Raw genomic sequence first — 27,111 nt, 5'->3', positions numbered from 1 at the left:
GGACTCACTTTATAGTCCAGGCTGGCCTCTAACTCAGAGATCCATTTGCTTTTGCCAATATTAAAGGTGTGCTCCACCACACCCTGCCTGATAGTAAATTTTTAAGGTGACAGATCTGTTCAGGTTTGGTGTTCTGTCACAAGAAATCTGTACAGGTTGTAATACTATCTTAAATGATTAATTACTTTTCTCCTTCCCTTTCCATTTAGAGAAGTGAGATTGGGCAGAAATGGTGTAGAGGAAATCAAACGTCATCTTTTCTTCAAGAATGATCAGTGGGCTTGGGAAACACTCCGAGACAGTAAGTTATTTTTTCCCTGGACATTCAAGAATGTTTGGAAGTAGTTATAGGCAGTTGAAAGTACCTTGCTAAATATTTGTGTAGAGTTGATGAAAATAAGCTCACAGTGCTGTATATAAATTGTCTAAACCTAGTTAAAAAGAATATTTGATAATGCTGGAGAACTTTGTGGAGCTGTGGGCATGGAGTTGGGCTCAACTGTCATAGTTGACACTTCATTTGTGAGTTGCTCTTCATTTAGGCTTAGTTATTTCAATATGGAAAAAAATCAGTAGGAACAGTTGGAATAAAAATGTTATCTCTTGCTGGGCGGTGGTGGCGCATGCCTTTAATCCCAGCACTCGGGAGGCAGAGGCAGGCGGATCTCTGTGAGTTCGAGGCCAGCCTGGGCTACCAAGTGAGTTCCAGGAAAAGGCACAAAGCTACACAGAGAAACCCTGTCTCGAAAAACCAAAATAAATAAATAAATAAATAAATAAATAAATAAATAAATAAATGTTATCTCTTGTGGAAGGACAAGTTTTTGTCTTATTTTAGTTAAAACATAAGGTATAAGAAGGTTTATGTTATTGCTAAATATAGACTACAACACAGTTTTATTTATGTGGATATTGGAACTTGTGGTATACTTGATTTCATTAGGGCTTTGCAGATTGCAGTCTTGAAATACATAGTATGCTAGAATTTAATTTTCGGTCATTGTAGAACATTTCCTTGTTTTTATAAAAGAAAGTTAAAATTATAAGGTGATCTGAAGAAAACTTGACATAAGACATATAAGACAGTTGTATTAAAATTATATAATAGCACTAAAGATGTCCCAGATTTGAAAGAATAAGAATTTATCTTTTTCCATACTGAAGCTTCAGAAAATCTTTTTTCCTTTTCATTTATCAAGAGGATAGCGCTGCTGTGTCATTAGCCATGAACAGTAATGGAAATGAGCTCTTCTGGATAGTGTTAGGAACATTAAGACTGGAATTCATGAGCCAGTGAGTGGTAGTTCTTGCATGAGGGAGAAGTTTGTAAATTAATGTCAGAGAAATGGGTGATATAATCCAGGCTATAGTGGTGCACACCTTTAATCCCAGCACTCGGGAAGGCAGAGCCAGGCGGATCCCTGTGAGTTCAAGGCCAGCCTGGTCTACAGAGCAAGATCCAGGACAGGCACCAAAACTACACAGAGAAATCCTGTCTCAAAAAACAAAACAAAACAAAAAAAAAAAAGAAATAAATAAATAAAAAAGAACGAGGTGATATAGGTTTACTAGGTTTTGTGATGTATTCTAGTTATTAAAGGTTACTAAATGAAACAGTTACATTGCTTACAGCACAACATATATTGTCCCAAGCTATAAAATTACCCAAGAGGAGGAGGAGAAGGAGGAGAAGGAGAGAGCAAATTACTCTAGAGATCAATAGATTGTACTATAGCAAGAAGTGTTATCACCTGTGTACTTAGAGGCTTATTAGAGAAGCTACAGCAACAGCATGATCTTGGAAGAACTCATTAACAGTTACACCTAGAGAAAAACCTGATCTACTGATAGACAGCAGTGAGCAGGAAATAAGGCAGATAGTTATATTGAAAAGTTTTTTCTTTTATTCATGTATGCTTTTAGTAATGTTTTAGAATAAAAACCAAAAAAAAAAACTATATACAGTGACTGAAGAGAAGTATCTTTTGAATTTTGTTTGAATTATTTTTTAGAGTTAGGAAATATACAGATAACTATTGGAATAACTACATAATAAACGACTCTAAAAGTAGGATGGTTATATTTCTTTCTTTGGCTTGAAAAGTTGATATTAAGTAGAAGAGAAATATTTGAACCCTGATTTCAGGCCAAGCATGATTTTATTCCAGGCATTGGAAGAACAACAGTATTATTTCCTTTTGTGCAACTCATAGTTGTGTGGGAATTGGAGTCTAAACCCATGCCACTTTATTATAACCCTGCATATCCTTAATAAAACTGTCTTATAAAAAAAAGTGGGCTTATAGCTTTAGCTCTTATGACTTTATACTTAACAGATTATTGCTTTTGCAAATTATTATTGCCATTTCTTTATATTTTAAAGAGCTTCGTTGTCTGTGTTTAGAGGATTTTTGTTATTGCTTTTGTTAATTTGTTTGGTGATACTAAGAATCAAGTCCAGGATTTTAAATTCCAGACAATCACTCTATGTACCACTGAGCCACAGGCCTATCCTTACAGTTTTGTGATAACCCTAGTTAGAGTCAACATACCTAGGAGCATTTTCATAGTTTTTTTGGTTTTTTTTTTTTTTTTTTTTTTTTTTTTTTTTTTCTTTTTTCCGAGACAAGGTTTCTTTGTAGCTTTGGAGCCTGTCCTGGACTAGCTCTGTAGACCAGGCTGGCCTCGAACTCACAGAGATCCACCTGCCTCTGCCTCCCAAGTGCTGCGATTACAGGCGTGCACCACCACCGCCCAGCGCATTTTTATAGTTTTTTTTTTAACTTAATAGGTTCTGCTTTGTGATTATTGAAAAACTAAAAGCTGTAGAACTATCATTTTCTTCCCTTTTCCTCTTCCTACACTTCACAGCCCACTCCTAAAACACCGAGAATGCTGAACTTAGTGAACTAAGTTTTAAATAATTATATATAATGGTTATAATTCCTTTTGAAGATTTCTTTATTTTTATTATCTGGATGTTTGCTTGCATGTATGTATGTGTAACATGTGTGTGTCTGGTGCCTGCAGAGACAAGAAGAGGGTGTTGTGTCCCTGAAGCTGTAGATAGTTGGGCACTGCCATGTGGATGCTGGGAACCAAACAGGCTCCCTGAGAACAGCCAGTGCTCTTAATGTTCCTTTTGAATTTCCTTTTTTTTTTTTTTTTTTTTTTTGGTGAAATTGCTTACTTTTATAGTTCATCTAGTTTCACTCCTTTAATGTTTTAAAGTCACCATGACAATTAGTCTCCTAGTCAACCTGTTTTTCTTGGTTGTGTAGTACATACTTCTCTGAATCTGTTCACCTTTTATTTTGAAGGCATAAAATATTAAGATTATAAAATTACTTTTACATTTACTTGAGGTAGAGTTGAAGAAATGACAGGAGTGTGAAATTAAGATAAAAGACTAGGGCTGGAGAGAAGGCTCAGGAGTTAAGAGTACTGGCTGCTCTTCCAGAGGTCCCCAGTTCAATTCCCAGCACCCACATGGTGACTCACAACCATCTATAATGAGATCTGGTGCCCTCTTCTGGCGTGCAGGCAGACATGCAGGCAAAACACTACATAAATGAATCTTTTTTTTTTTAAAAAAAAAAAAAAAGAAGACTAAAGAAATGAAAAGACCCTCTTCCCCTGATAAGCCAGTGGTAGTTCTGGGATTAAAATCTAAATCTATCTGACTTTCCAGCCTTTAATCATTGTAATATTGTGTACCATTTAATCGTTTTTCTCCATTATCAGAAATGTAAGGAGTCAACATGTTGACAGTTTTAACTTTTGTATGAAAGTATATGATATGATGTTTATTACATGTGATGTAGTGTTAATAATGCTATGTTAAACCATAGTGTTGTTACCTGCAAAACATTTCCCCTTTCATCATGTCATTGAAAAGAAAATATTGCCATTGTTTAAGCTACCTGTAGCTGGTGAGAAATATATATAAGGTGCTGTTAGTGACAAACTGTCCGCTTATGTCCTATCAATTTAGTGAAAAGCAAATATAAACTTTTATCCCGAGTCTTACTGATTAAGAGTAGTACACTCTCTCAGAGTTTTACATTATCATGGTAAAGATTAATAATGTGGTCTTCATTAATAAGGAACTTAGGACCTAACTTGCAAGTCATGGTTCTTTAAAAGTTCAGACTTTGTCGAAATTGTAATGGATTCGTTTTTTTTTTTTTTGTTTTAAATAATTATTTTTCTTTTGTGAGGAGTAGACATGACAAAATCTTCTACTTTAGTCATATTTAACTTCCAGTCACCAACATTAATCATATTCACATTGCCGTACAACCATCATCATTGTGTATCTCCAAAACTTTCATCATTCCAAATTAAAAATCTTTATTCATTAAATACTAATTTTCCTTTTTTTTTCTCAGTTGACTCCCCAGTAAGCACTGTATAACTTTCTGTCTCTATGAATTCGATTATTCGGGGTACCTCATTTAAGTAAAACAACATAGTACTTATATTTCTATGACAGGCTTGTTTTACCTAGCAGACATCTACTTGTCTCATCTCTGTTGCGACATCAGTCATAGTTTCCATTGTTGGTATGTGTACCACATTTGTTAATCCATTTATCAATCATTAAACACATAGATTTCTCTACTTCCCAGCTATTGTGAGCCATTCTTCCACTGTTAGTGCAGAAATAGGTTCATTATGTTACATTGTAGCTATTTTATATCATGTAGAGTGTATATGGATACTTGCAGAAATTTCCTGTCTTGAGTATCAACAAAGTGCAATTTAAGCAATCATTTGCATTTCTGTGTTTATTTTTTGAATAATCAATTATTACCTACCCTGATGTTGTCTCATAGTGGCTTTGGTTTGCAATTTCCTAATGACTATTGATGGTAAACACTTTCATGTGTGCTTATTGGTCATCTGCATAATTTTTCTTTTCCCCACTTCTAATTGGTTCAATTTTTGTTTTTAATTATGCATTTTTAAAAAAAATAGAAGTAAAAAAGTGGTCATCCATAAGTAATCTTGGCTTTTACATTAATCTATGTGATTTTCTTCCCTTGTTTTTTCATCATATAGCTGTGATTACACTGTTGACTGTGTGCATCTTCATGTGGTTCTTTTGGGGGCTTCCTTTATTTGTATTTAGTGTCCTATGTGTGTAAATTCATATATTTTATCAGATTTGGGGAGCTCTTGGCTTTATTTTAATATTCTTTCTGCCTCTTTTTTTCCTCTTCTGCCAGAACTTATAGGATGCATATATTGGTTGGTAGTGTGCCACAATTCCTTTAGGCTCTGTTTACTTTTTCATTTCACTGCCAGAATTTCTATTTGGTTCCTTTTTCTATCTCCTGACAGTTAAGGCATCATTCTCCTTCTTCCTTATAGTTCATTGTCCATAGTATCCTTTAGTACTTATACATATAAAGAAGATTTATTATAAAATTGTATTTAGTAATTCAAATGTCTTGGGTTTTCTAGTGATAATTTTTAACATTTTTTTTTTCAAAACTTCCCTGTTACTCAACCATATGTCCTTTTAAAAATATATATGGAGTGCTCCGGGGCAACGGAACGGGGTGACCCAGAGTGCCGAGACTCTGCCGCGATGTTGGGCAAGTTTCTGGGCCCACGCTACTGGGAGTTGGCCAAGAACTGGGTCCCCACAGCCAGCATGTGGGATGCTGTGGGTGCCGTGGGGCTCGTGTGGGCCACAGACTGGCGGCTGATTCTGGACTGGGTGCCTTACATCAATGGCAAGTTTAAAAGGATGATTAGGCAACCCCTCGCTACACAAAGGATCTCTCTGGTGCCACATCCTGTTGCCTCAGGAACAACTTAGCCCAGTGGAGGATGCTGAGGAAGCCGGACACTGAGCAAGCCCACATCGTCCTGGGGGAGCCTCTGCATTGATGGACACTTGGGCTGCCTTCATGGGTTTAGCATTAAACCTTGTTCTTACACCTCTGAAAAAAAATTTGTGTGTGTGTGTGTGTATGTATGTATGCATGTATATATATGTATGCGTTGTAATTTTTTTTGTCATGAGCTTGACATTTTGAATGTTACAATGTTAACTCTGAAATCAGATTAGTCCTCTAAGAGTTGTTGGTTATTTTTGCCTTTGGGCATTGACTGTCCAAACTTGTTTTTACAAAGTTCATGTCTCCTGTCTTGTGTGATTACTGTGGTCTCTGTTCTGCTAGCCAATGACAGAAATTTCCTGAAATACAAAATATTGAGCCCCTATTTTTTTTCTTTTCTTTGTTTTGATTTTATTAATTTGTATGTATATGTGTATACCTGTGGTATGTTGGTCCCACATGTATGTAAGCGTTAACAAAAGCCAGAAGAGGGCATCAGAGCCCCTGGAACTGGAGTTAGAAGTGGTTGTGAGCCACCTTATGAAGGTGCTGGAAACAACTTGTGCAAGAGCAGCAAGTGCTCTTAACTGCTGAGCCAGTCTAAACATTGCAATTCAGAAGCAGAGATTGTAGAGCTCTCCCAGGATGATTTCACTTACATTTCAACAGTTTTTAAAAATATAACAGGAAAACCTTGACATATTTAAAACTGCTCTGATGGGCTAGTGAGATAGCTCAGTAGGTAAAGGTGCTTGCAACCAAAGGCTGATCCCTGAATTTTAACCCTACAAGTTGTCATGGACTTGTATACACATTAAGTAAATTATAATAAAATATTTTTTAAAAATTAAACTAACTCATAGGAAAATCAAGTACATTAATAGCAAGAGAAAATACAGCACACTGGTTGGCTTCTTTAAAATATTCTTACGTGATAATTTAAAAAAGAGTTTTGTAGCTTCAAGTAGTTGACTAATCTGTGTTGGGAACTTGGTAGCAGGGAGTATTATCCTTAGCATTATAAGCTATTTAACAGTATTCATGGATTAGATGCCGATAGCATTTCTCTCCCATTCATGATAGCTGCAAGTGTATACATTGTCAAATGTTATTTCATTGGATAAAAAAAAAAGTTCAAGATTCAAAGGTATTGTTTTAAGAAGTAAATTTCCCAGGTATGGTCATTCACAACTTGAATCCTAAGCACTCAGAAGGCAGAGACAGGCAGGTCTCTGAGTTTGAGGCCAGATAAGGCTACACATTAAGACTCTATTTTCAAAGAAAGAAAAGGAAGGAAAGAAGAAAGGAGGAAGAGAGAGGGAAAGAAAGAAAGAGAGAGAGAGAGAGAGAGAGAGAGAGAGAGAGAGAGAGAGAGAGAGAGAAAGAAAGGTTGGATGGATGGATGGATGGATGGATGGATGGATGGATGGATGGATGGATGGATGGATGGATGGATTTTGCCAAGACCATAATGTACTTGCCAGGGAGCAGTAACCTTATATTTACTCCTCATTTTACGTATCAGACAGTTGTTGTTCCTGGGATGATGGCATTCTCTAGTTAGGCAGTTCTTTTGACCATGAAAGTGAATGTTAGAAAGGCCCCCTTCCCTTTGTTGCTACTGTTGGTTAATGCTATAGCTTCTTGTACTAGCTTGTTGCTTTGTTCTAAAATTGGCCAAATAGTTCTTTGTGCCTAAGATTGAACTTGATAGATATTTCTTGCCTGCATCCCAGTGAATAAAAAGAGAAATAGCTTCTTTATATAAGAAAGTTCATTAAACGAGTTCAGTTGGTTTTGCTCATGTTCATCTTTTCTCCTACAGGAATTGCAGTAATTGTTATCTAAGGTATTTTTTGGCTGCTCTATCTTTACACTAAAGACTTTATACTTAGTTTTTAGATGTGCTCTTTGTATCATAGTAAAGCTCCAGAAGACATTAGTAACATTAATTTCATGTGGTATTTTCTCTTGTGTTATGACTGTTTAAACATTGTTACTAGGGTTTTGCATTATTAGATGGATGCCCTTTAACCACTCTCCATGTATGATTCTCTTCCTCCTTGCATTTCTAGTGCAACTAAGAAATGACTTTGATTTCTGGCTTTCTGTATAGCAGATTAACAACTTAAAAAACAAAAACAAAACTATGCAGTACTTAAAATGAACCCTTTTTTTTTTTTAAAGTATACTTTGTTAAGCTATAGGTTCTGGAAATTAATGTGTACATTTCCAAATGCTTTTGAGTATTTTAAACTGTGTTGTGTTCTGTAGCAAATCTTAACTTTGCCTATAGCATTCAACTTAATCTTGAAGTGTAAGTGACTGCAAGTATATAATCATTTTCATTTAATTTTGAATTCTAGTAAATCCTAGTATTGTAAAATTTAATGCATCTTATGTTAGGGTTCACAAGTTATTTAGAAGCAAGAAACCATCTAGTATTTAGTATGGAATCCTGTTTGCTTGCTTTAGATGAGATCTGTTTTGTTGCCCAATCCAGCCCTGGACCCCTGGGCTAAAGCACTTCTGACCAGCCTCTTGAGTAGCTGGGACTATAAGTGCGTGCTACTGTGCTACACTGGTGTTGATCTTTGAGCCACTATATTTTTATACTAAGTTTGAAAAGAACAACTATTCTCCTTCTATTTTTAGCTGTAGCCCCAGTTGTACCTGATTTAAGTAGTGACATTGATACTAGTAATTTTGATGACTTGGAAGAAGACAAAGGAGATGAAGAAACATTTCCTATTCCTAAAGCTTTTGTTGGCAATCAACTACCTTTTGTAGGATTTACATATTATAGCAATCGTAGGTAAGTGTACCAAGCAGTAATTTAGGGGTAAGTGATAATTGTTTCATATTCACCATATTTTCTTAAAGATATTTAAATATTGTTTTTAAGTAGATTTGATTGTATCTAAAGAAAAATCTTTTTATTATACCAGTTTTTATTTCTAGTATTTGGTATTTGGGGTTTTTCACTCTAGTCCCATTCATGTTCAGAATATAGTTTTTCAGGGAAATCTATGTTGAATTATGTAGCATATCTTAAAGTGAAAATAACACATGAAACAATTGTATTAGTACTGACAATTCAGCCACTATTTTTATTTAAAGAGTTATGTATGGCTCGAAAATTTTGGAACTGTGGGAACCCAGCTGGGAGACCGGCTCCCACATTTTACAACAGGATACTCTTGAGGAGAGAGAGATAAGAGATATTAGATATAAGTATAGAGGGGAGAGAAACAGATAGAAACACAGGATAGCCTCGGGAGGGCCTGGATCAGTATCCACCGGCCCCAAAAATGTAGTAAAGCCCATGGAGTAAGCACTCTGTGTTAGCTCTTATTACCACTGGTACTATCTAATGATAGCCTCTGTCTTTACATGTAACTAAGGTATAAGCATAACCTTTGACATTATTTCATTGTGTTGGGCATTCATCCATTCAACAGATATATTTGATAATTTGCTCTTTGTCACATGTATGGTCCATAGTATGGTACAGTATAAGATATAGTACATATCCAAAGAGGAATTCGTTGAGCTGTACAATATAAGTAAGTTCTATGTAATAGAAACAAAGTGCTAGACCAGTATCGGGCAACAAAGCACGTGACAGCACTTCTGGTTTAAGTCTGCACACCATTGTTGTTCATTGCTTCAGACTTTTGTTCTCAGCAATTCTTCATGGTGTGATTTTAAACATTTGATTTACTTGGAGTGATTATTAAGTTTGAATTATAGCTAATTTTACTTTAAAGAGTCTTATCATGATTTGGCTCTACTGTAGATAGAAAACAAGAAGGCAGTGTAGTCCTGCCTCCTAAACTCACATCCCCAGGAATTTACTTAGAACTGCACTGGGCACTTGTGCAGCATCATTACCAGCATCACACTTGAGCTTTCTTCATAGAAAAGCCTACTATTTAATTCCTTCCTCCTGACACTTAAATAATACTGTCGCTACTTTATGTTGACATGTACACAGGAGATCTAGATAGGTTTTTGTAAAGTCTAATCTTATATGTTATATTACCTAGGCTATAATGTTGGGCAAATGACTTTGACTGCTTTTCTGAAACACTCAGTATGTTGATAAACAAACCCCAGTAGTTACAAAGGTAACTTCAGTGGCTAGAACACTGTCTAAGCTAGTTTAAGGCTGTGCTTGTCTTTTACTATTTATTCTCCCCAATTCCCTGCAATGTAAACTGAGTTTCATCAGTATGCTCTAAAACATTTTAAGAATTTTGTATAGCATGTGAATGTTTAGTAAAATGAAGTAAATAGAGTACTATAAGATTTTTAGTAATTGTATTTGCACTATGGAGCTTCCTGGTTTTACGTACTTTTATTTGTGCCATGGAGTTAAAAGCAAAATTAGAAGAAACACCTGTGGTTGTGATTTCTTTGAATTTCAGTAGCAACTATTGGAGTACTTTGTGTAATAAATACTACTTTGTTTCTTGATATTGATGTATCATTAATATGTTTTCATTTAAGTATGTTTAAAATGGCTAGTTTTTATTTTCAGTTTATCTTGTACTGTATAAATATTGATACATTTTCCTATAGAAGTGTTTCATTATAATCACAATGAGTGTTACTTAAGAACTATTTAATTTATATATCATGTCTGTTTCTAAAATAAAAATTAACTTCTACTTAATTTTTTAAGAATTAGTATAATACTGAACATAAAACAGGCACAGAATACTTACTGTTTGTTGCTGTATGTTAAAGAGCTGTTTCTTTTTAAATTCCTTACTCTTACCCTGTAGATACTTACCTGCAGCTAATCCCAGTGAAAACAGAACCACTTCCAATGTGGATAAAAGCTTGGTAGGTATTTCTTGCTATCAGTTTCATTTTTTATTTTTAAATTCACAGATAATGTATTTGTATGCATGCTGTTGAGTAAGCATATGTATTGCTTGTGAATGTGCAGTTAGTGAGTTTAGATATTTATGACTTGTTTGTTTGTTTGTTTGTTTGTTTGAAATGGGTTTCTCAGTGTAGCCCTTGCTGTTGTGGAACTTACTCTTACATACTGACTTTGAACTCAAAAGAGATTCACCTGCCTCTGCCTTCTGAGTGCTGGGATTAAAGACGTGTGCCACCACTGCTAGGCATGATACTTTTAAATTATTTTCTACTCTTCAGTATGATTTCTTATTTGAATATCAAATGGAATTATATATAGATATAGTTATAGATATATGAATAGTTAATAAGTTATAAATTGCTACTGATAAACTATTATTATCCTTTAAATCTTTGAATTAGGAATATATGAAAAAATGTTTTATCGTTAAGGAAGTTGAAAATTGAATGTGGCTATAATCTTAACACACTGGAAGCTGATTTGGGAAGATAACAAGTTCAAAGCCAGTCTGGGATATGTGGGGTTCCACGTCAACCTGGGCTACATTGAAAGAAAACTTTGTTTGAAAAAAGGTAGTGGGCAGTGGGGATTACCAGAAAGAACACATAACACATTAAAAAGTTTTTAATGGATGAAGAGATTTTTTTGTGTGTGTATGTTGGCAAAATATACACAACACAGTTTATCATTTTAACAAATTTAAGTATACAGTTAAATAGCATTAGGAACCATCACATAGCTTTGCTAACTACTCAACTCTTGAAGTTTTTCATCATTCTAAGATGGAAGCTGTATTAAATGATAATTACTCATTTCATCACCCTCTCCTCAAGGCCCTAATAACTACTATTCTAGTTTCTCTAACAATGAATTTATTCTACCATCCTCTTATAAATGGAATTAGATACATTTGTCTTTATGTGACTCGCTTATTTTATTTACCTTAATTCATCCATGTTGCAGTATGTATTAGAATCTCCTTCCTTTTTAAGGCTGAGTAATATCTCAGTGGACATGTAGATCACATTATGTGTATACATGCATTAAATGAAAAGAGTTTAATAAAAGGACTGTTATGCTACAAACACCAATCAAACGGAAAAATAAAGGGTAAGAAAGCATCTTTGGACTAACAGCAGTGGAAAGCCATTGCTCCTGTACTGCTGAGAGCAAGGGGAGAGAATTGTGTTGCTATAGCTCTTAGAAAGCCTGGCATCATAGAAGAGGAACACAGAATATAGAACACCGAAGCACAAGAAAGAACGGTATTGGAAGAGTAACTTCATATCCCCCACCTTTCTTCTTTGTTTGTATTTTCCCTTATGTTCTGAGACTAATCATAGCACAGCAGATCCAGGTAATGTAGTCTGTAGGTTTTATGATAAAAGTAGAAGGTGGTAGATCTTTAAGACTGAAAGGGAGTTGGGAAAATAGAGAATAGTCAGTATTTTCAGCATAACTTAATTTGTTCATTCTTTGGAATTAGGAATATATGATAAATATTAAGGAACTTGGTATGCTCTAGTTAGGAACTCTTTCTGTTGTTCATGTGGCTGAAAAACAAGCCTTCCTTCCTTAAAATTAAGACCATTTTCAGTTAAGTAGGACTTTGCTGGGGAAAATTCCTAGTCTTAGGAATAATATCTTATTATCTTTAAAGCATTCTTAAAATACCTTGTGTACACAGGGTGCTTTTTATTTGCTTTTGTTTTGGGGTTTGGGTGTTTTATGGTACTGAGAATCCAAGCCAGTGCCTTATAAGCTTGACCACTGAGCTATATCCTTATTGTCTTGCTTATATGCTTTTAATCAAGAAGCAAAGGAGTAGCAATTTTTTAAATTGTTTTTTACGGTTTTTTTCAAGATTTAAAATTGTTATGCATATATGTATATGCCTGCATATATATGTAGGTGCACCATGTGAGCGCAAGTAGCTATGGAAGACAGGAGAGAGCCTTAGATCACCTGGAACTAGAGCTACAGGTGATTATGAGCTACCCAATATAGGTGCTGGGAACTGAACTCTGTTCTTCTGTAAGAGTAGTAAGTGCTTAACCACCGAGCCATTTACTGCTTTTGAGGCAAGGTTCTATGTAGCTCTTACTGGCCTCAGACTCTGTCTAGTCAAAGATGACCAAGAACTTGATCCTTGTGCCCCTTAATCTCAAGTGTTGGTATTAAAAGTATGGGTCACTTACATCCAGTTTATGTGATACTGGGGAATAGAAGCCAGGGTTTCATGCGTTCTAGGTAAGTAAGCACTGTATCATTATTTCCCAAGTACTGTATATTTGTTTTTTACTTGGTTTAGTTTCCTGAGGTAGTCTCATAGGTTAGGATGGCCTCTTAACTAGCTATGATGACCTTGAATTTTTGATCTTTCTGATTCCACCTCTGAAGTGCCAGCTTTTTTTTTTAAAACAACAACAACAGGAGCCAGATGGTGGTGGCGCACGCCTTTAATCCCAGCACTTGGGAGGCAGAGCCAGGTGGATCTCTGTGAGTTCGAGGCCAGCCTGGGCTACCAAGTGAGTTCCAGGAAAGGCACAAAGCTGCACAGAGAAACACTGTCTCGAAAAACCTAAAAAAAAAAAATAAAATAAAAATAAATAAAAAATAAAAATATTAAAAAAAAAAGGAGCAGTTGTTTTCCTTTTGATGTATTTCCTCTTAAATATAAGAGAACATGTGATAAAAAGAGAGAAAAGGTGGAAGGAACTATGCACGTACCTTCTCTGCTCTAGTCGTTTTTTAAAAAATTGTGTGTGTGTGTGTGTGTGTGTGTGTAAGCCACCTGTATACAGGTACCTTTGCAGGTCAGAAGAGGGCATCAGATCCCATGGAGCTGGAGTTACAGGCATTTGTGAACTACTTGATGATAGGTGCTGGGAATTGAACTGAGGTGTCTGGAAGAGGGATAAGTGCTCTTAACCCCTGAACCATCTCTTCAGCCCCTGTTCACTTTTTTCTTTTGAGCTTTTTTTTTTTTAAACTTCTTTTAAATCACTTTATTTTTTGAAATTACAATTATAACATTCCCTCCTTTTCTTTCCTCCTCCAAGCCCTCCTATATGCCCCTTATTGTTTTCTTTCGGCAAAATATATTGCTAATAGGGGCTCAAAGTTATTAAAATGAAAATACTCCTAGGGAAAATAACAAAATATTTTTTGTAATCTTGTACTTCCTGGATGTTCTCTAGGATGTAAGGTAACTAGTACTTCAGTAAATCTTCAGTTTGGTTTATTTGGTTATTCTGTTTTGTTTTGTGGTTATTCTGGTTTTAATTTTGTTTTGTAGTGATAGTGTAAATTTCTGCTAGTGGCAGTTGCCTTTTGATTATTACTATTCCTTTGCAGTACTATTTATGTTAGCTTAGAACTAAGTTCAAAAATCTACTGATTTAATGTCCAAATCTCCTTGAAAGTCTTAGCTGAGATGAACATAGCAGGGCCATATATAATGAATAGTTTTTTCCTTACTGCTTTAGATACTGACCTTCTTTATTTTTCTTTTTTGTTGCATTTGCCATTGTAATTTTAAGCATTTATAACTAGTGTTCTCATAATTCCTTTTGTTTTCATGACTTCTTGAATTTTTAGCCTTTAATGCTTGATCCCCTTCCACTGCTCAACTAATATTAAATGTTTCCTATAGTTGTGATCTTGTCTGTGTTCATCTCCATAGGTATTCACATTTCTCTTAGCTCTATACCCGAATCTCTCTCTTCCTGGATACTTGACAGATCCATCAAACTAGATTTTATGCTGCATATCCACATTCTCTTACCTGAATCGTTTCAATAGCTTCTTACTTGGATACTTTCCCCAGTCTACTGTCCTTTAACTATTCATTTTAGTAGTGAAATTGGGGTTGTGCGTATGTGTGTATGTTACATGTGTGTTTGCAGAGATCAGATCTAGTAGCTTCTCTACTGCTCTCCACATTATTTGATTTAGGGTCCTGCACTAATCCTAGAGTTCACTGATTGACTAAGATGGTTGACCAGCAAAACCTAGGCATTATCTTGTCTCCTCCCTGTCTAGCTCTAGGATTACAACCCTGTGCTACCATGCCCACCTTCTTATGTGGGTGCTTGTATAGCAAGCACTTCCTAATGAACTAGCTCCTAGTTCTGGAATATTATTTTAGGTTGTCAATAATTATGTTACAAATTTTAAATTCAGGTCCTCAAGTTTTATTGTGCTTACAAGAATGTCCTACTTCTTCAAGTTTCATATGAGTTAATTCTTCTTTGATGTTTTGTCTTGTGTTATACTTGATTTCTTCCCATTGCCAAATGTTATGTTTTCTCTCTGCTTTTAGACTCTTCATTCTTGCTAAAATGCCTTCTTTCTATCCCCGTTTCCTTGAGACTAGTTCTAGATCCATCTTAAAGCATGTATATTCTTGGTAAAATTAGAAGTGGCTCCTTCTTTTCTTTGGAACACTATGCAGTTTTATTAACAGCACATATTATTTTGTGCCTATGTCTTTGGATCATTGTACATTATTAACTGGTACATAAAACACAAAAAATGTACATACTGGGCTAATATACAGTGTTTTGATACACATATGAGTTCTGCCCAACTGTATTGAGAAAATACCAATTAATATTAATGAGAAAGATAAAGGATTATACTAAATAATAATATTCTAAATAGCCATGTAAATAGTAACAAAAGGTGTTACTTTTAATTTCTCTAGACATTAACAGAATGAAGGTTTTTGTTTTGTTTTTTTAATTATAGCAGGAAAGCTTACAGAAAACAATCTACAAACTTGAAGAACAACTGCATAATGAAATGCAATTAAAAGATGAAATGGAGCAGAAGTGCAGGTGAGACTGTCCTTCAGTGATGTTCTCATGTTAGAAGTTATGTCATAGAGCAGATACTCTGTAAACACCTGAAAGTATATAGAAGATGGAATGTGAAAGTTGCTACATGCCCGTTCTTAAAAAGTGTCTTGGCTAGAACTGAAAGTAATATTAATGGCTTGTAATGTAGATTTACGGTAGAGTGGCATTTAGCATACACATGGCCCTGGATTTGATCCCTAGCAGTGCAAAAAGAAGAGGAAAGAAACATTTGTGTTGACGTTAGTTACATACATGTTTTCTTCAGACTACTGAAGTTCTATTTGCTATGTAAGCTTTAAAAAGTATGTTTAGTTTTAATTCATTTAGTTGCCTCATTCATTATGTTTCCCTCCTATTTTAATTAGCTAATTAAAAGGGCTTTCTGGTGTGCAAAATAATCTTCTAAGCAAAAATGACTAATACTTCCACTGAGATTTTCTAGAACATAAATTGTTGGTTTTCTTTTTCCTGGTTGAATCAAATTCTATTGATAACATGTGTTTATGAGCCGGGCGGTGGTGGCGCACGCCTTTAATCCCAGCACTCGGGAGGCAGAGGCAGGCGGATCTTTGTGAGTTCGAGGCCAGCCTGGGCTACCAAGTGAGTTCCAGGAAAGGCGCAAAGCTACACAGAGAAACCCTGTCTCGAAAAACCAAAAAAAAAGTAAAAAAATGTGTTTATGATTTAGAGCAGTGGTTTTCAACTTGTGAATCACAACCTCTTTAGGGATCAAACAACCCTTCACAGGGTTCACCTGAGACTGTCCTGCATATCAGATGTTTACATTACAATTCAAAACAGTAGCAAAATTACATTTATGAAGTAGCAATGAAAATAATTTTATAATTGGGGGTCACCACAACATGAGGAACTATATTAATGGATCTCAGCATTAGGAAGGTTGAGAACCACTGAAATAGAAGGATGATCGAGATCTTTTAAAATAATCTAGTGTAGTGTTGGTACTTGTTAACTATAAATAATAGCTTTATAGTTACATTTTATGACTGTTATTAAATAAGTGAAGTGTCATTGTAACAGATACTGTATTCAATAAATGGAATTGGGAAAAGTTGAGAGTGCTGGAGGCATAGGAAATAATTTTCTCTGCTTATCTTTCCTGGTATATTATATAATTAAATGTATAATTTAAAATTGAAAAAAAATGTAATGAACAGACAACTAAAGCCGGGATTTGGAAGTAGTTTCTTAGAATAAAGTATAAAAATAAGGGAGGAAAGGAATAGATACAAACTTACATAACTACTGGGAAGTTTCTTCGTCAAACAACCTAGGGGCAGGAAAGATGGCTCAGAAGTTAAGAATGCTTACTACTCTTGCAGCAGCTGTGTGGAATGGCTCTCAGCCATCTGTAACTCCAGCTCCAGGGGATCCAACACCTTCTCCTGGACTGGTCATCTGTGCTCAAGGCATACATGTACACATATTTTAAAATTTTAAGAAAATTTAAAAAGTAACTGATGGTGTTGGTGATACGGGGCTTGAGGAAGAAATCAGAATAGCCATGAATGGATAATAATCATATAAAAAATTGTAACCTCAAGAAATGGAAATGACCCATTTAATTGGTCCTTAGGAGGCTGAGGCAAGAGGATTAAGAGTTTTAGCCTAGGCACTCAAATAATTTTAATTACATTCGTTCAACAAAGATTTTACAAATAATGTGCATACTAACAACATAGTAATAAATAAAAGAAGATATAGCCCCTGTTTGTGTGGAGTTTTTAAACATTGGGGAAAATAATGTAAGTAATTATAAATTAGTATATGGTGTATGGCAAGTTAGGGAAAATGAAATGATATAGGAGTATATTAGAAGTATGCAGTGTTTGTGGCCCATACCTGTAATCCCAGCACTGAGGAGTTGGAGCATAAAGATCACAAACTCAAGGCTAGCCTGGACTTTTACACATATACGACCATGCCTGCCCCCCTCAAAAACAAACAACAGCAAACACCCAAAAAGACAAAAAAAAAATGAGGGCATTATCAACAGATATCTATCCCACTTTATTGGATGTTTTTATTTAAAGACCAGAGCCAAAAAAGTTGGGTGAGAAGACTGAAGTGGGAAGATTGGAGAAAGTGTTAAAGTCCAGGAATTATACTATGTGGAGACCTTGTTGTAGGGAACTCGATGAGCTGTTAGATAAGAAGAAAGCCAAAGATGAGTCTGGGCAAGTATGCCAGGTCAGAATATTAAAGGACTTTTTTTGTTTTTTGTTTTGACAAGGATTTTGGAATTTGTTTTGACAAGGGATTTGGAATTACTTTCCTTTAGTATGGTAGAAATACACCAAAAGTCATTAAAGAAATAAAAAGTGGTTCTCCATCATCCACTGGTGAGGTGGGCATGGCAGCTACCTGTAATCCCAGTAGTCTATAGGCAGAGCAGAGATGGATCCTCTGGGGAAGCTGGCTAACCAGAGAGGTCCATAGACTCTCTCCCAAGAGTACCAGTGTGGAATTTGAGGGAACTGAGTTCCCAGGCTGCCTTAATTTAAAAAAAGAAAGAAAAAAAAAAGTGGAACATAATCAAGGAAGACACCTGATGTAAATTTCAGGTCTCCACATCCGTGCATCTGCACACATGTGCCCACAAACATGCACATCTACAGATTAAAAATAACTCCCTAGTTATTTGACAACACTTGGCCTTTTCATTTATTTTTTACCTAATTGGTTTAAAAAAAAAAAAAAAGATGAGTCAGGGATAACAATTTCCTGTTGATATAAAGTACTTGGACATTCTAAAAGAAAAGCAAGTTAGTATTGAAGGGAGCTATATAGAACAGGTTAATTTTGGATGTGTACAATGAGGTATTTGAGACATTCACATGAATACATATACAGTATATGTAGAACAGTAGTTCTCAACCTTCCTAATGCTATGACCCTTTGACACAGTTCCTCATGTTGTGGTGACCCCCAACCATAAAATTATTTTGTTGCTACTTCATAACTGTAATGTTGCTACTGAATCATAATGTAAATATGTGATCTGAAGACTATCTAATATGCGACCCCCAAAGGGGTCGTGACCCACAGATTGATTCCTACTATGTTAGAATGTCAGAACTGTGCCTAGAGCCAAAGAAAACAAAATGTGGTAGAGATAATACACTTTGAGTAGATCTCAAAATTTTGCCTACATTGCCCAGTGGTGCACTTAATAATTTGCTATGTGCCACCTTCCCCATTATTCACTTACTTAATCTTTTACAACAGATTGAATGACCGACTTTTTTACTTGATAGCAATTATTGTATTAGGAAGTTGAAAAATACTTTTTTGGGGGGAGGGAGGATTTTTGAGTCAAGGTTTCTCTGTGTATCCTTAGCTGTCCTAAAACTCCCTCTATAGACCAGGCTTGGCTCAAACACACAGAGATCCACCTGCCCCTGCCCCTGCCTCTGCCTCTTGAGTGCTGGGATTTAAGGCGTGCACCACCACCCAGCAGTTAAGGAATTCTTAACCTAAGATCCATAGACTCTCTCCCAAGAGTACCAGTGTGGAATTTGAGGTCTTTAAACTTGGAGGAGAAAAAGTAACCTCTTTCCTTTAATTTATTAGTATTGTGTGTATCAGTGCAGAGGCATGTGTTTATGTACTTATGTGTGTGGAGGGTGTTAAACTGGGACCCAGCTGAGATTATGAGGCATACAGCAAAGCACTGTTGTTGCTGAGCCATCTTGCTGGCCCCAGAGTTTCCTTTTACTTTTAGTCAGGCAACGGTCTACAGATAATAGACAGTAGCTGTGAGTTTTTGCCAATAGAAGTCAAGATGTTTTCCAGTATTGGTATTGCTGCATTATCTCTGCATATCACTCATATTCATCACTACTTTGAGATTATTGCTACTGCACCATGCCATTTAGTATATTTATAAGGAAATACTGGGTCATACATGTCTTTAAATTTTTGTAAATATTTCAGTATAATTGACTTCTTTTAATCTTAGTAATATATATGCCTTTAAAAAAAAATACATTTGCCAGGCAGTGGTGGCGCATGCCTTTAATCCCAGCACTCTGGAGGCAGAGCCAGGCAGAACTCTTGTGAGTTCAAGGCTGGCCTGGTTTACAGAGCAAGATCCAGGACAGGCACCAAAACAACACAGAGAAACCATGTCTTGAAAAACAAAACAAACAAACAAAAAAGATACATTTATTGTTTCACAGAAGTACATGTCTTCATCAGACAACCAAGAGATCATACACACACACACACACACACACACACACACACAATTTTTTAGGAAAATCAAGTGAGGGGGTAGAGCGCTTGCCTAGTAAGCGCAAGGCCTTGGGTTCAGTCCTCAGCTCCGAAAAAAAAAAGAAGAAGAAGAAGGAAGGAAAATCAAGTGAAAAAGTAAAGAATATAGGTGTTAACACTGGGTAAAGACAGTAAATATATCTATAATCTGTCTTGTTTTTGTTTTTGCAGAACTTCTAACATAAAACTAGACAAGATAATGAAAGAATTGGACGAAGAGGTATTTTTTAGTTTACAAGTACTTTTTCTTGTCTTCCCCCCCCCCTTCACATTGGTTCATTTCTCACATTGGTTCATTTCTAGAGAAAATTTTATTTGAGATCACAAAACATAACCAGAAAATTAAGATGAAAATTTTACCTTAGACTCCAGGTTCAAGTATATAGATCATACTTTAGTTTCTTTTGTACAACTTTATTCTATGACGATGTTGAAATTTTAGTACATAGATTTCAGTTTTGTGGTTCTTGATGGTTAAAAAGCAAAAAAGAAGCAAGAGATCGAAAATAGAAACTGCAACTATGTCAGAAAGAGGCACATGGAGAAGAAAAGTATAAAATATTTTAAAATGATTGATATAAACATGATACCACATGACTAGTAGGGCTTAGAATTGGATTTAGAAGTATTCATGTTTTTCCTACCAGCCTGGTTTTATTAGCAGAGAAACAGTATTTCCTGGTTGATATTTATATACAAATGTATAATGCATTTTTATTCTTAGTTAAGCTTTCTACTGTGTGTGATGACTTTCTTAGTGACAATCTTTATAGTATTTGTCTAATGTATAATTTCCTTTTTTAGATTTAATCTTTGATAAATTTTTCGTTCTGTTTTTCTTCCCTGAGGTAATCATATTTGTTAGTGATGCTTTCCCCTTTAACTTCTGGCTTAGGATATAAATGTAGTCATGTAAAGATTTTTTTGACTGCATTTACCATTAGCCACAGGTCAGTATGAACTTAGTATTGGTTAGCACTGTGTATTTCATTCTGAATGCTTCAGGAATCAATCCTAAATTCAGATAAACTAGGTTTAAGTTACTTGTCTTTCTGAATTCATGATTGAGAGGAAGATCTTAAATATTAAATTAATGTAGTGTCCTACTTAAAGAGAGGCAAAGTGAAAGTACTGTTCATTCTTCTTACCACTAAGTATAGCTAAAACTCCTATACATTAAATGTAAAACAGATGTAAAGAGATCCTTCAAGGTGTGAAGAAAGCAGAACAGCTCTTGAGTACTTGATTCCTAAGAAAAACCACAGGAATGTGGCACTGAGGCTGTAACTTGGAGTCCTTGTGTAGCTTGAATTCAGTCCTCAGGACCTCATACAGCAGAGACTGTGGCACATGCCTATAATCCTAATGCCTGGGAAATGGAAAGTGGAGGAACAAAAGTTCAAGGTCATCTTCAGATATATAGCAAGTTCAGGGCCAGCCTGGGATACATTAGACTCTATCTTAGAAAATAAAATAAATAGTAGGAATACTATGGGTCTCCCCTACCCTAGCCTCAAAATGTCAAGAACAGACTATAGAACACAACTACATCATTATGTATTCCATCAATACATAGTATTATATTATTTATTTTAGTAGGAATACTATGGGTCTCCCCTCCCCCGGCCTCAAAAGTCAAGAGCAGACTTTCAACTACACCATTAATAGCATCTATTCAACTGGGGCAGAATATACATTCTTTTCAAATGCTAAGGACTACATACCAAGACAGATCTTGTCCTCACCCATAAAGTAAACTTAAAAGAATCAGAATGACAGTGTGTCCTGACCAAAATGTAATCAAACCAGAAAGACAGCAGGAAAACTGAACACATGAAAGTCAAATGATGAAAAGAGACACTCTGAAGGGGGGTGAAAATAGATTGTAATGTTGATACCTTTAAGCTTTTATGTTTAAAAAAAAAAGTTGAAACTTTTCACCATTGAAAATATTTGCATAATGAAGTAAAAATACAAAATCAAAATTTGTGAGATGCAGTGCCTAAAGGGAAGATTATAGCATACACGTTTATATTAGAAGAAAAGTCGCTAGTGATTAATCTTAACAAAAGCAGTGAAAAGGATAAAAGCTGAGGTACGTGCACTTGGAAATGACAATGAGGAAAATAGATGGAACAAAAGAACTTGTTTGAAAAAATCCACAAATTGGCAAACCTCTAGCAAACCTGACAAGGGGAAAAAAGAGCCATCATCGAGAATGAAATGTGGGAGCTGAGGGAATGATGTGGACATTTCTAAACATGTCATTTAAGTGAGTTAAATTATTGTGAAAGACCCAACATGCCACAAATCACAGTGTGAAATAGGTAATTTCAGTATATATATATTTGTGTATAACTGTAAGGAAAGTGAATCCATGATCCCCACAAAAAAGTGAATCTCAGTGACTCAATAACTTCACTAGAGAATTCTTCTAAGTTTGAAGGAAACAATTAATTTATAAAACCTCCAAAATACGAACACTTCCTAATTCATTTTGTTAACCTTATACTAAATCATAGACTACAGAGAAAACTAGAAAACACTGTCACTTACAAATAGAAGTTCTTAGTAAAATATTAACATAGATCTCAGCAGCACATAAGAAGATAATATATCTGACTGTAGTTTATTTCAGAGATGTAAGATTCATTTAATATTTTTAAACCAACCAGCTTAATTCACCATATTAATAGTCTAAAGAAAAACCAAGTGATCTCATCAGTTAATGTAGAAAAAAAGCATTGGACAAAATGCAATATCCATTCATGGTAAAAATTCGCAGAAAACTCAAGTTGATAAACAGCATAATATATATATATATATGCACCTCCTATAGTTCACTTCATACCTAATTATAAAAGAGAACATACTTCCCCTAAAGTCTGTTATAGCAAAAACACATCAATTCTCATCATCATTCAGCCAGTACTAGAAGTTATAGTCAGGACAATAAATCATATAACCAAAAAAGGATCAGAAAGGAAGAACTAAGCCTGACTAGATGTTTTCTACTAGAGCCACAATGGTTTGTTTAGAAAAATCATAACTGTAGTGGTCAAAACTGCATGATGCTGACAGGAAAACAAAATGAAGAACAGAAATAAACCCTCACAGTTATGTCCCACTGACCTTCAATAAAGTTGCAAAAGTATTTCAGTCACTGAAGAGTAATCCTTTAACAAATGATACTGGAGCAATTGTGAGCCAAGATCTGAACCTTAATGTGTCATACCTTGTGACCACTAATTTAATAGTATATTTAAACATAAATATAAAGGTGTAAAGCTTTTAGGAGCTTGGCTTGGTGACTCATGCTTATAATCTTACCATAACCTCCTATGTGCTGAAATTGTACATGTGTGCCATCATGCCCAGCTTCAAGTTGGATTTATAGTTTAAAAAGGTGGCTCAGTAGGCAGAGGCTCTTGTATGTAGGGTTAATGACCTGAGTACCACCCCCACATCCTGTAAGGTGGGAGGAGGAATTGGATTCCTGAGAGTTGTCCTCTAACCTACACACACACACAGTGAGTTTTAAAGTTAAAATGGCAAAATCTTAGAACTGGAAAAGATAGTGTTTACTTAGAGATGGGGAATCTAGAAAAGCACATAGTAAAGCAGAATTTTCTGATGTCAAGTCTTAAATGTAAAAACAAAGCAACAAAAACCTGCCAGCACTGGTAATCCTGGTGATGGTAGTTCAGACTGAGACTCAGAAGGTGTGTCTGTCTAGTTCAAGTAGGAGTGTCTTACTCTTTTGTAAGACATGCTTTATCTGTTACTGCAAACCTGTCATTACAGTGTACTACCTAGGACTCAGGACATGGCTGAACATGGCTATTACCTTAGTTCGAGAAAGTGGTGCAGAGACAGATGAGCCACAGTTTCAGTTAGAGACCATATCTCATATGATACAGAGGAGAAACAACATAGCAAGTCACCTGACAGCAATTGCTGGCCTCCACACATGTTCATGCACACATATACTGTGTGCACATATACACAACTGAAAAGAATAGAAGATACAACCTGATTTTAAGCAAAAATTGATCATAATTTTTTATAATTTATACTGTTTTTAAAAGAGTAAACTATATTAACTAGTTTGTGATTGTCACTGTTGTCATTGTAATTTTAGGGGAATCAAAGAAGAAATCTAGAGTCGGCAGTATCTCAAATTGAGAAAGAAAAGATGTTGCTACAACATAGAATTAATGAGTACCAAAGAAAAGTGGAACAGGAAAATGAGAAGAGAAGAAATGTAGAAAATGAAGGTAAATTGTTATTTCGAAAAATGTTGGACTATCTAGGCAAAAACTGCCACTGAGGTATATGTTTTTTAAGCCATTTGATAACAGTTATTTTATTTTTAGTTTATTTTATAAATGTACTTATATGTATGCAATCTGATGTATACATAAGGCTCTTCATAAAGGATAAAGATATCATGTGTTCAGTGATACAAAGATAATTGGACTACCTGTATCATTGAAGAATATACAGCTCATGCATGTGAAAACATACATATAATATACTTGGTTCCATCTTCGGATATTGATTCATAGGTTGTCTTAAGAAGGAAGAACTGGTAGTAATTCTGGGAGAAGAGCCAATTAAGGGAGAAGAAACAAGGGGAACAATCCTTGTTAATCTACCATTTACTATCTTTTGATTTTTTTTTTTTTTTGCCATTTAAAAATACTGAATTATTCAAGTAATTTTACTGTTCAAAAACAAAAATCTGGCTTTATAACTGAATGTGGTGGTGCATTCCTATATCCGAGCACTCAGGGGGTTAAGACAGGAGAGTCACTTGAGCTCTTGTGTTTGAGAAGAGCCAGCAGGGCATAGTAAATCAAATCTCAAAGTTTAAAAAAAAAAGCAAAAGGACTTTGTATTATTACACCAATAGATTGGTCCCATGAAGGCCATAAAAGAATTGAGAATACTACAATAACAGAAAACTGCTTTACTCTGTATTATAAAACTCTGTTCTGGTTATTACTTTTTGTTTGTTTTTCAAGAAAGGGTTTCTTTGTGTATCCCTGGCTGACGTGGACTAGCTCTGTACACCAGGCTGGCTTTGAACTCACAGAGTTGCCTACCTTTGCCTCCCGAGTGCTGGGATTAAAGGTGTGTGCCACCACTGCCCGGCAATGCTCTACTTTGATGGATTTAGACTATAAGAACTTGTAAGATAGAATTTGGTTTGCGGAGTGGGAATGGACCTAATTTCACTGATTGTTGTGGTCTAAGAATACATTTCTAAGAATATAAAACGATGTTTTTCTTTTCCTAATGAAAGTATGTAATTTCTACATTTCTTTGCCTTTCTAGTTTCTACACTAAAGGACCAGTTGGAAGACTTACGGAAAGTGAGTCAGAGCTCACAACTTGCTAATGAAAAGCTGGCACAGTTACAGAAGCAGGTAAGTTCTTCAGTGGGATCCTTTTAAAATTATAGTTAATTAAAAGAAACATGATCATGTTTGGTCAAAATTCTTTCTTTCTTTTTTAATAGTTAGAAGAAGCCAATGACTTACTTAGGACAGAATCAGACACAGCTGTAAGATTAAGGAAGAGTCACACAGAGATGAGCAAGTCAATTAGTCAGCTAGAGTCCCTGAACAGAGAATTACAGGAGAGAAACAGAATTTTAGAGAATTCCAAGTCACAAGCAGACAAAGATTACTACCAGCTGCAAGCTGTATTGGAAGCTGAGCGAAGAGACAGAGGGCATGATTCTGAGATGATTGGAGACCTTCAAGGTAATACTTTTTCTTATGTAAAGTATATGTCACATAAAATTTACTATTGTGAGTTTTTGTTTTATTTAATGTTATTGTAATGTGTGTGTGATGCATGGTAGAGAGCTATGTGTTGCCATGGGGCACATATGGGTGGAGTGGTCAGAGAAAAACTTGGTAGAGTTAGCTTTATCTCTATCTTGGTTTTTAGGCATTGAGCTCAGGTTGTTAGGCTTACATGGTAAGCCCTTTCCCTGCAAAGCCATATAAGTGTATTTCAGTGTCATTAAATATTCAGCATTACTGTGCATCTATCCACAAATTTCCAGACTAACTACTGTTACACAGTAGCTCTCTCTCCTTCCTCCCTGCAGTGCCCTCTAACCACCATCCTACTTGCTGTGCCTGGGAACTTGACACTCCGTGTTCCTCACACAAGTAGAATACACAGTTTTTACCCTTCACTTTTTATCTTTGAATTTTGTTTTTAATGTTTTGCAGTCTAGGGATCAAACCTAGGGTTTTAGTCATGCTAATCTACTACGTAAAATATAAGTCCAGTCCTGTTCCTTAACTTATGCTTTCCCAGCACTCGGGAGGCAGAGCCAGGCGGATCTCTGTGAGTTCGAGGCCAGCCTGGGCTACCAAGTGAGTCCCAGGAAAGGCGCAAAGCTACACAGAGAAACCCTGTCTCGAAAAACAAAAAAAAACAAAAAACAAAGAAAATCTATAAAGTGTATTATTTAGCCACTCTTTTTTTTTTTTTTTTTTTTTTTTTTTGAGACAGAGTTTGTGTAGCCCTGGCTGTCCTAGAACTCACTCTGTAGACCAAGCTGGCCTTGAACTCACAGAGACCAGCCTGCCTCTTCCTCCAGAGTCCTGGGATTAAAGGCGTGCACCACCACCGGCTAATGTACACACTTTTTAATATAAAGCATTTTTAATATCATTGCTCTCATAGAAAATGATTTGTTAAAGGCAGAAGTGGTCTTTCTATAGAGTTAGCATAGTGTCCGTATTTGTCTTGCACTGTGATCTTTTCACAGATATTTCTGTGAAGTAATTTTTATAGCCAAATTTTTGAATATTTGGTTGAAAAACTTGTCTAATTTTTAAGTCTTATTCACAATTCACCTAATCCAGGCAGAGAGGGTTATTACTGCTAAATCTCAGAAATTCTTCAGTTGTGGAAACAGGACCCCTTACAAAAAAAGCCCAGGATACTAGGAAAGTTGGAGATTAGAGTTATTAGTATTCTTTGTGGAACTAAAAACAAATCAAACATAACTAACAGTGAATAAAAGGAACCATTTTAGAAGGTAAATACCATTTGATTTGTTTTCCAAAGATGTCTACCTTTACTTCCGAGATATTTTCCTGATTTTTGTTGCTGTTCAGTAGGAACATCCTGTCTACCTACACAAAAGACACACATGAGAATTGCCAGGCCTCTCAGG

At 35.6% G+C, this 27,111-nt stretch overlaps 1 protein-coding gene, 1 long non-coding RNA gene and 1 pseudogene across 2 annotated transcripts in view; 2 read left to right on the top strand and 1 right to left on the bottom strand.

Annotated features, from left to right (window-relative positions):
- The window catches only part of LOC143269515 (uncharacterized), a 44,251-nt gene extending 32,425 nt beyond the window's left edge, over positions 1 to 11,826 (bottom strand). The window contains exon 1 of the long non-coding RNA XR_013045950.1: positions 11,689 to 11,826. This is a non-coding gene — a long non-coding RNA (uncharacterized LOC143269515). The remainder of the gene's footprint in view (positions 1 to 11,688) is intronic.
- The window catches only part of Rock1 (Rho associated coiled-coil containing protein kinase 1), a 114,966-nt gene that overhangs the window by 51,137 nt on the left and 36,718 nt on the right, over positions 1 to 27,111 (top strand). Inside the window, exons 9-16 of the mRNA XM_006994198.4 lie at positions 210 to 301; positions 8,508 to 8,667; positions 10,643 to 10,703; positions 15,499 to 15,587; positions 20,076 to 20,124; positions 24,046 to 24,181; positions 25,245 to 25,336; positions 25,429 to 25,675. Of these exons, the coding sequence (XP_006994260.1) occupies positions 210 to 301; positions 8,508 to 8,667; positions 10,643 to 10,703; positions 15,499 to 15,587; positions 20,076 to 20,124; positions 24,046 to 24,181; positions 25,245 to 25,336; positions 25,429 to 25,675 (926 nt within the window). The remainder of the gene's footprint in view (positions 1 to 209; positions 302 to 8,507; positions 8,668 to 10,642; positions 10,704 to 15,498; positions 15,588 to 20,075; positions 20,125 to 24,045; positions 24,182 to 25,244; positions 25,337 to 25,428; positions 25,676 to 27,111) is intronic.
- Positions 5,513 to 5,965, top strand: LOC102910831 (cytochrome b-c1 complex subunit 10 pseudogene; annotated as a pseudogene).

The sequence above is a fragment of the Peromyscus maniculatus genome, chromosome 19 (assembly GCF_049852395.1).
Source record: "Peromyscus maniculatus bairdii isolate BWxNUB_F1_BW_parent chromosome 19, HU_Pman_BW_mat_3.1, whole genome shotgun sequence".
Lineage (NCBI taxonomy): Eukaryota > Metazoa > Chordata > Mammalia > Rodentia > Cricetidae > Peromyscus > Peromyscus maniculatus.
This window is presented reverse-complemented; position numbering and strand designations above follow the sequence as displayed.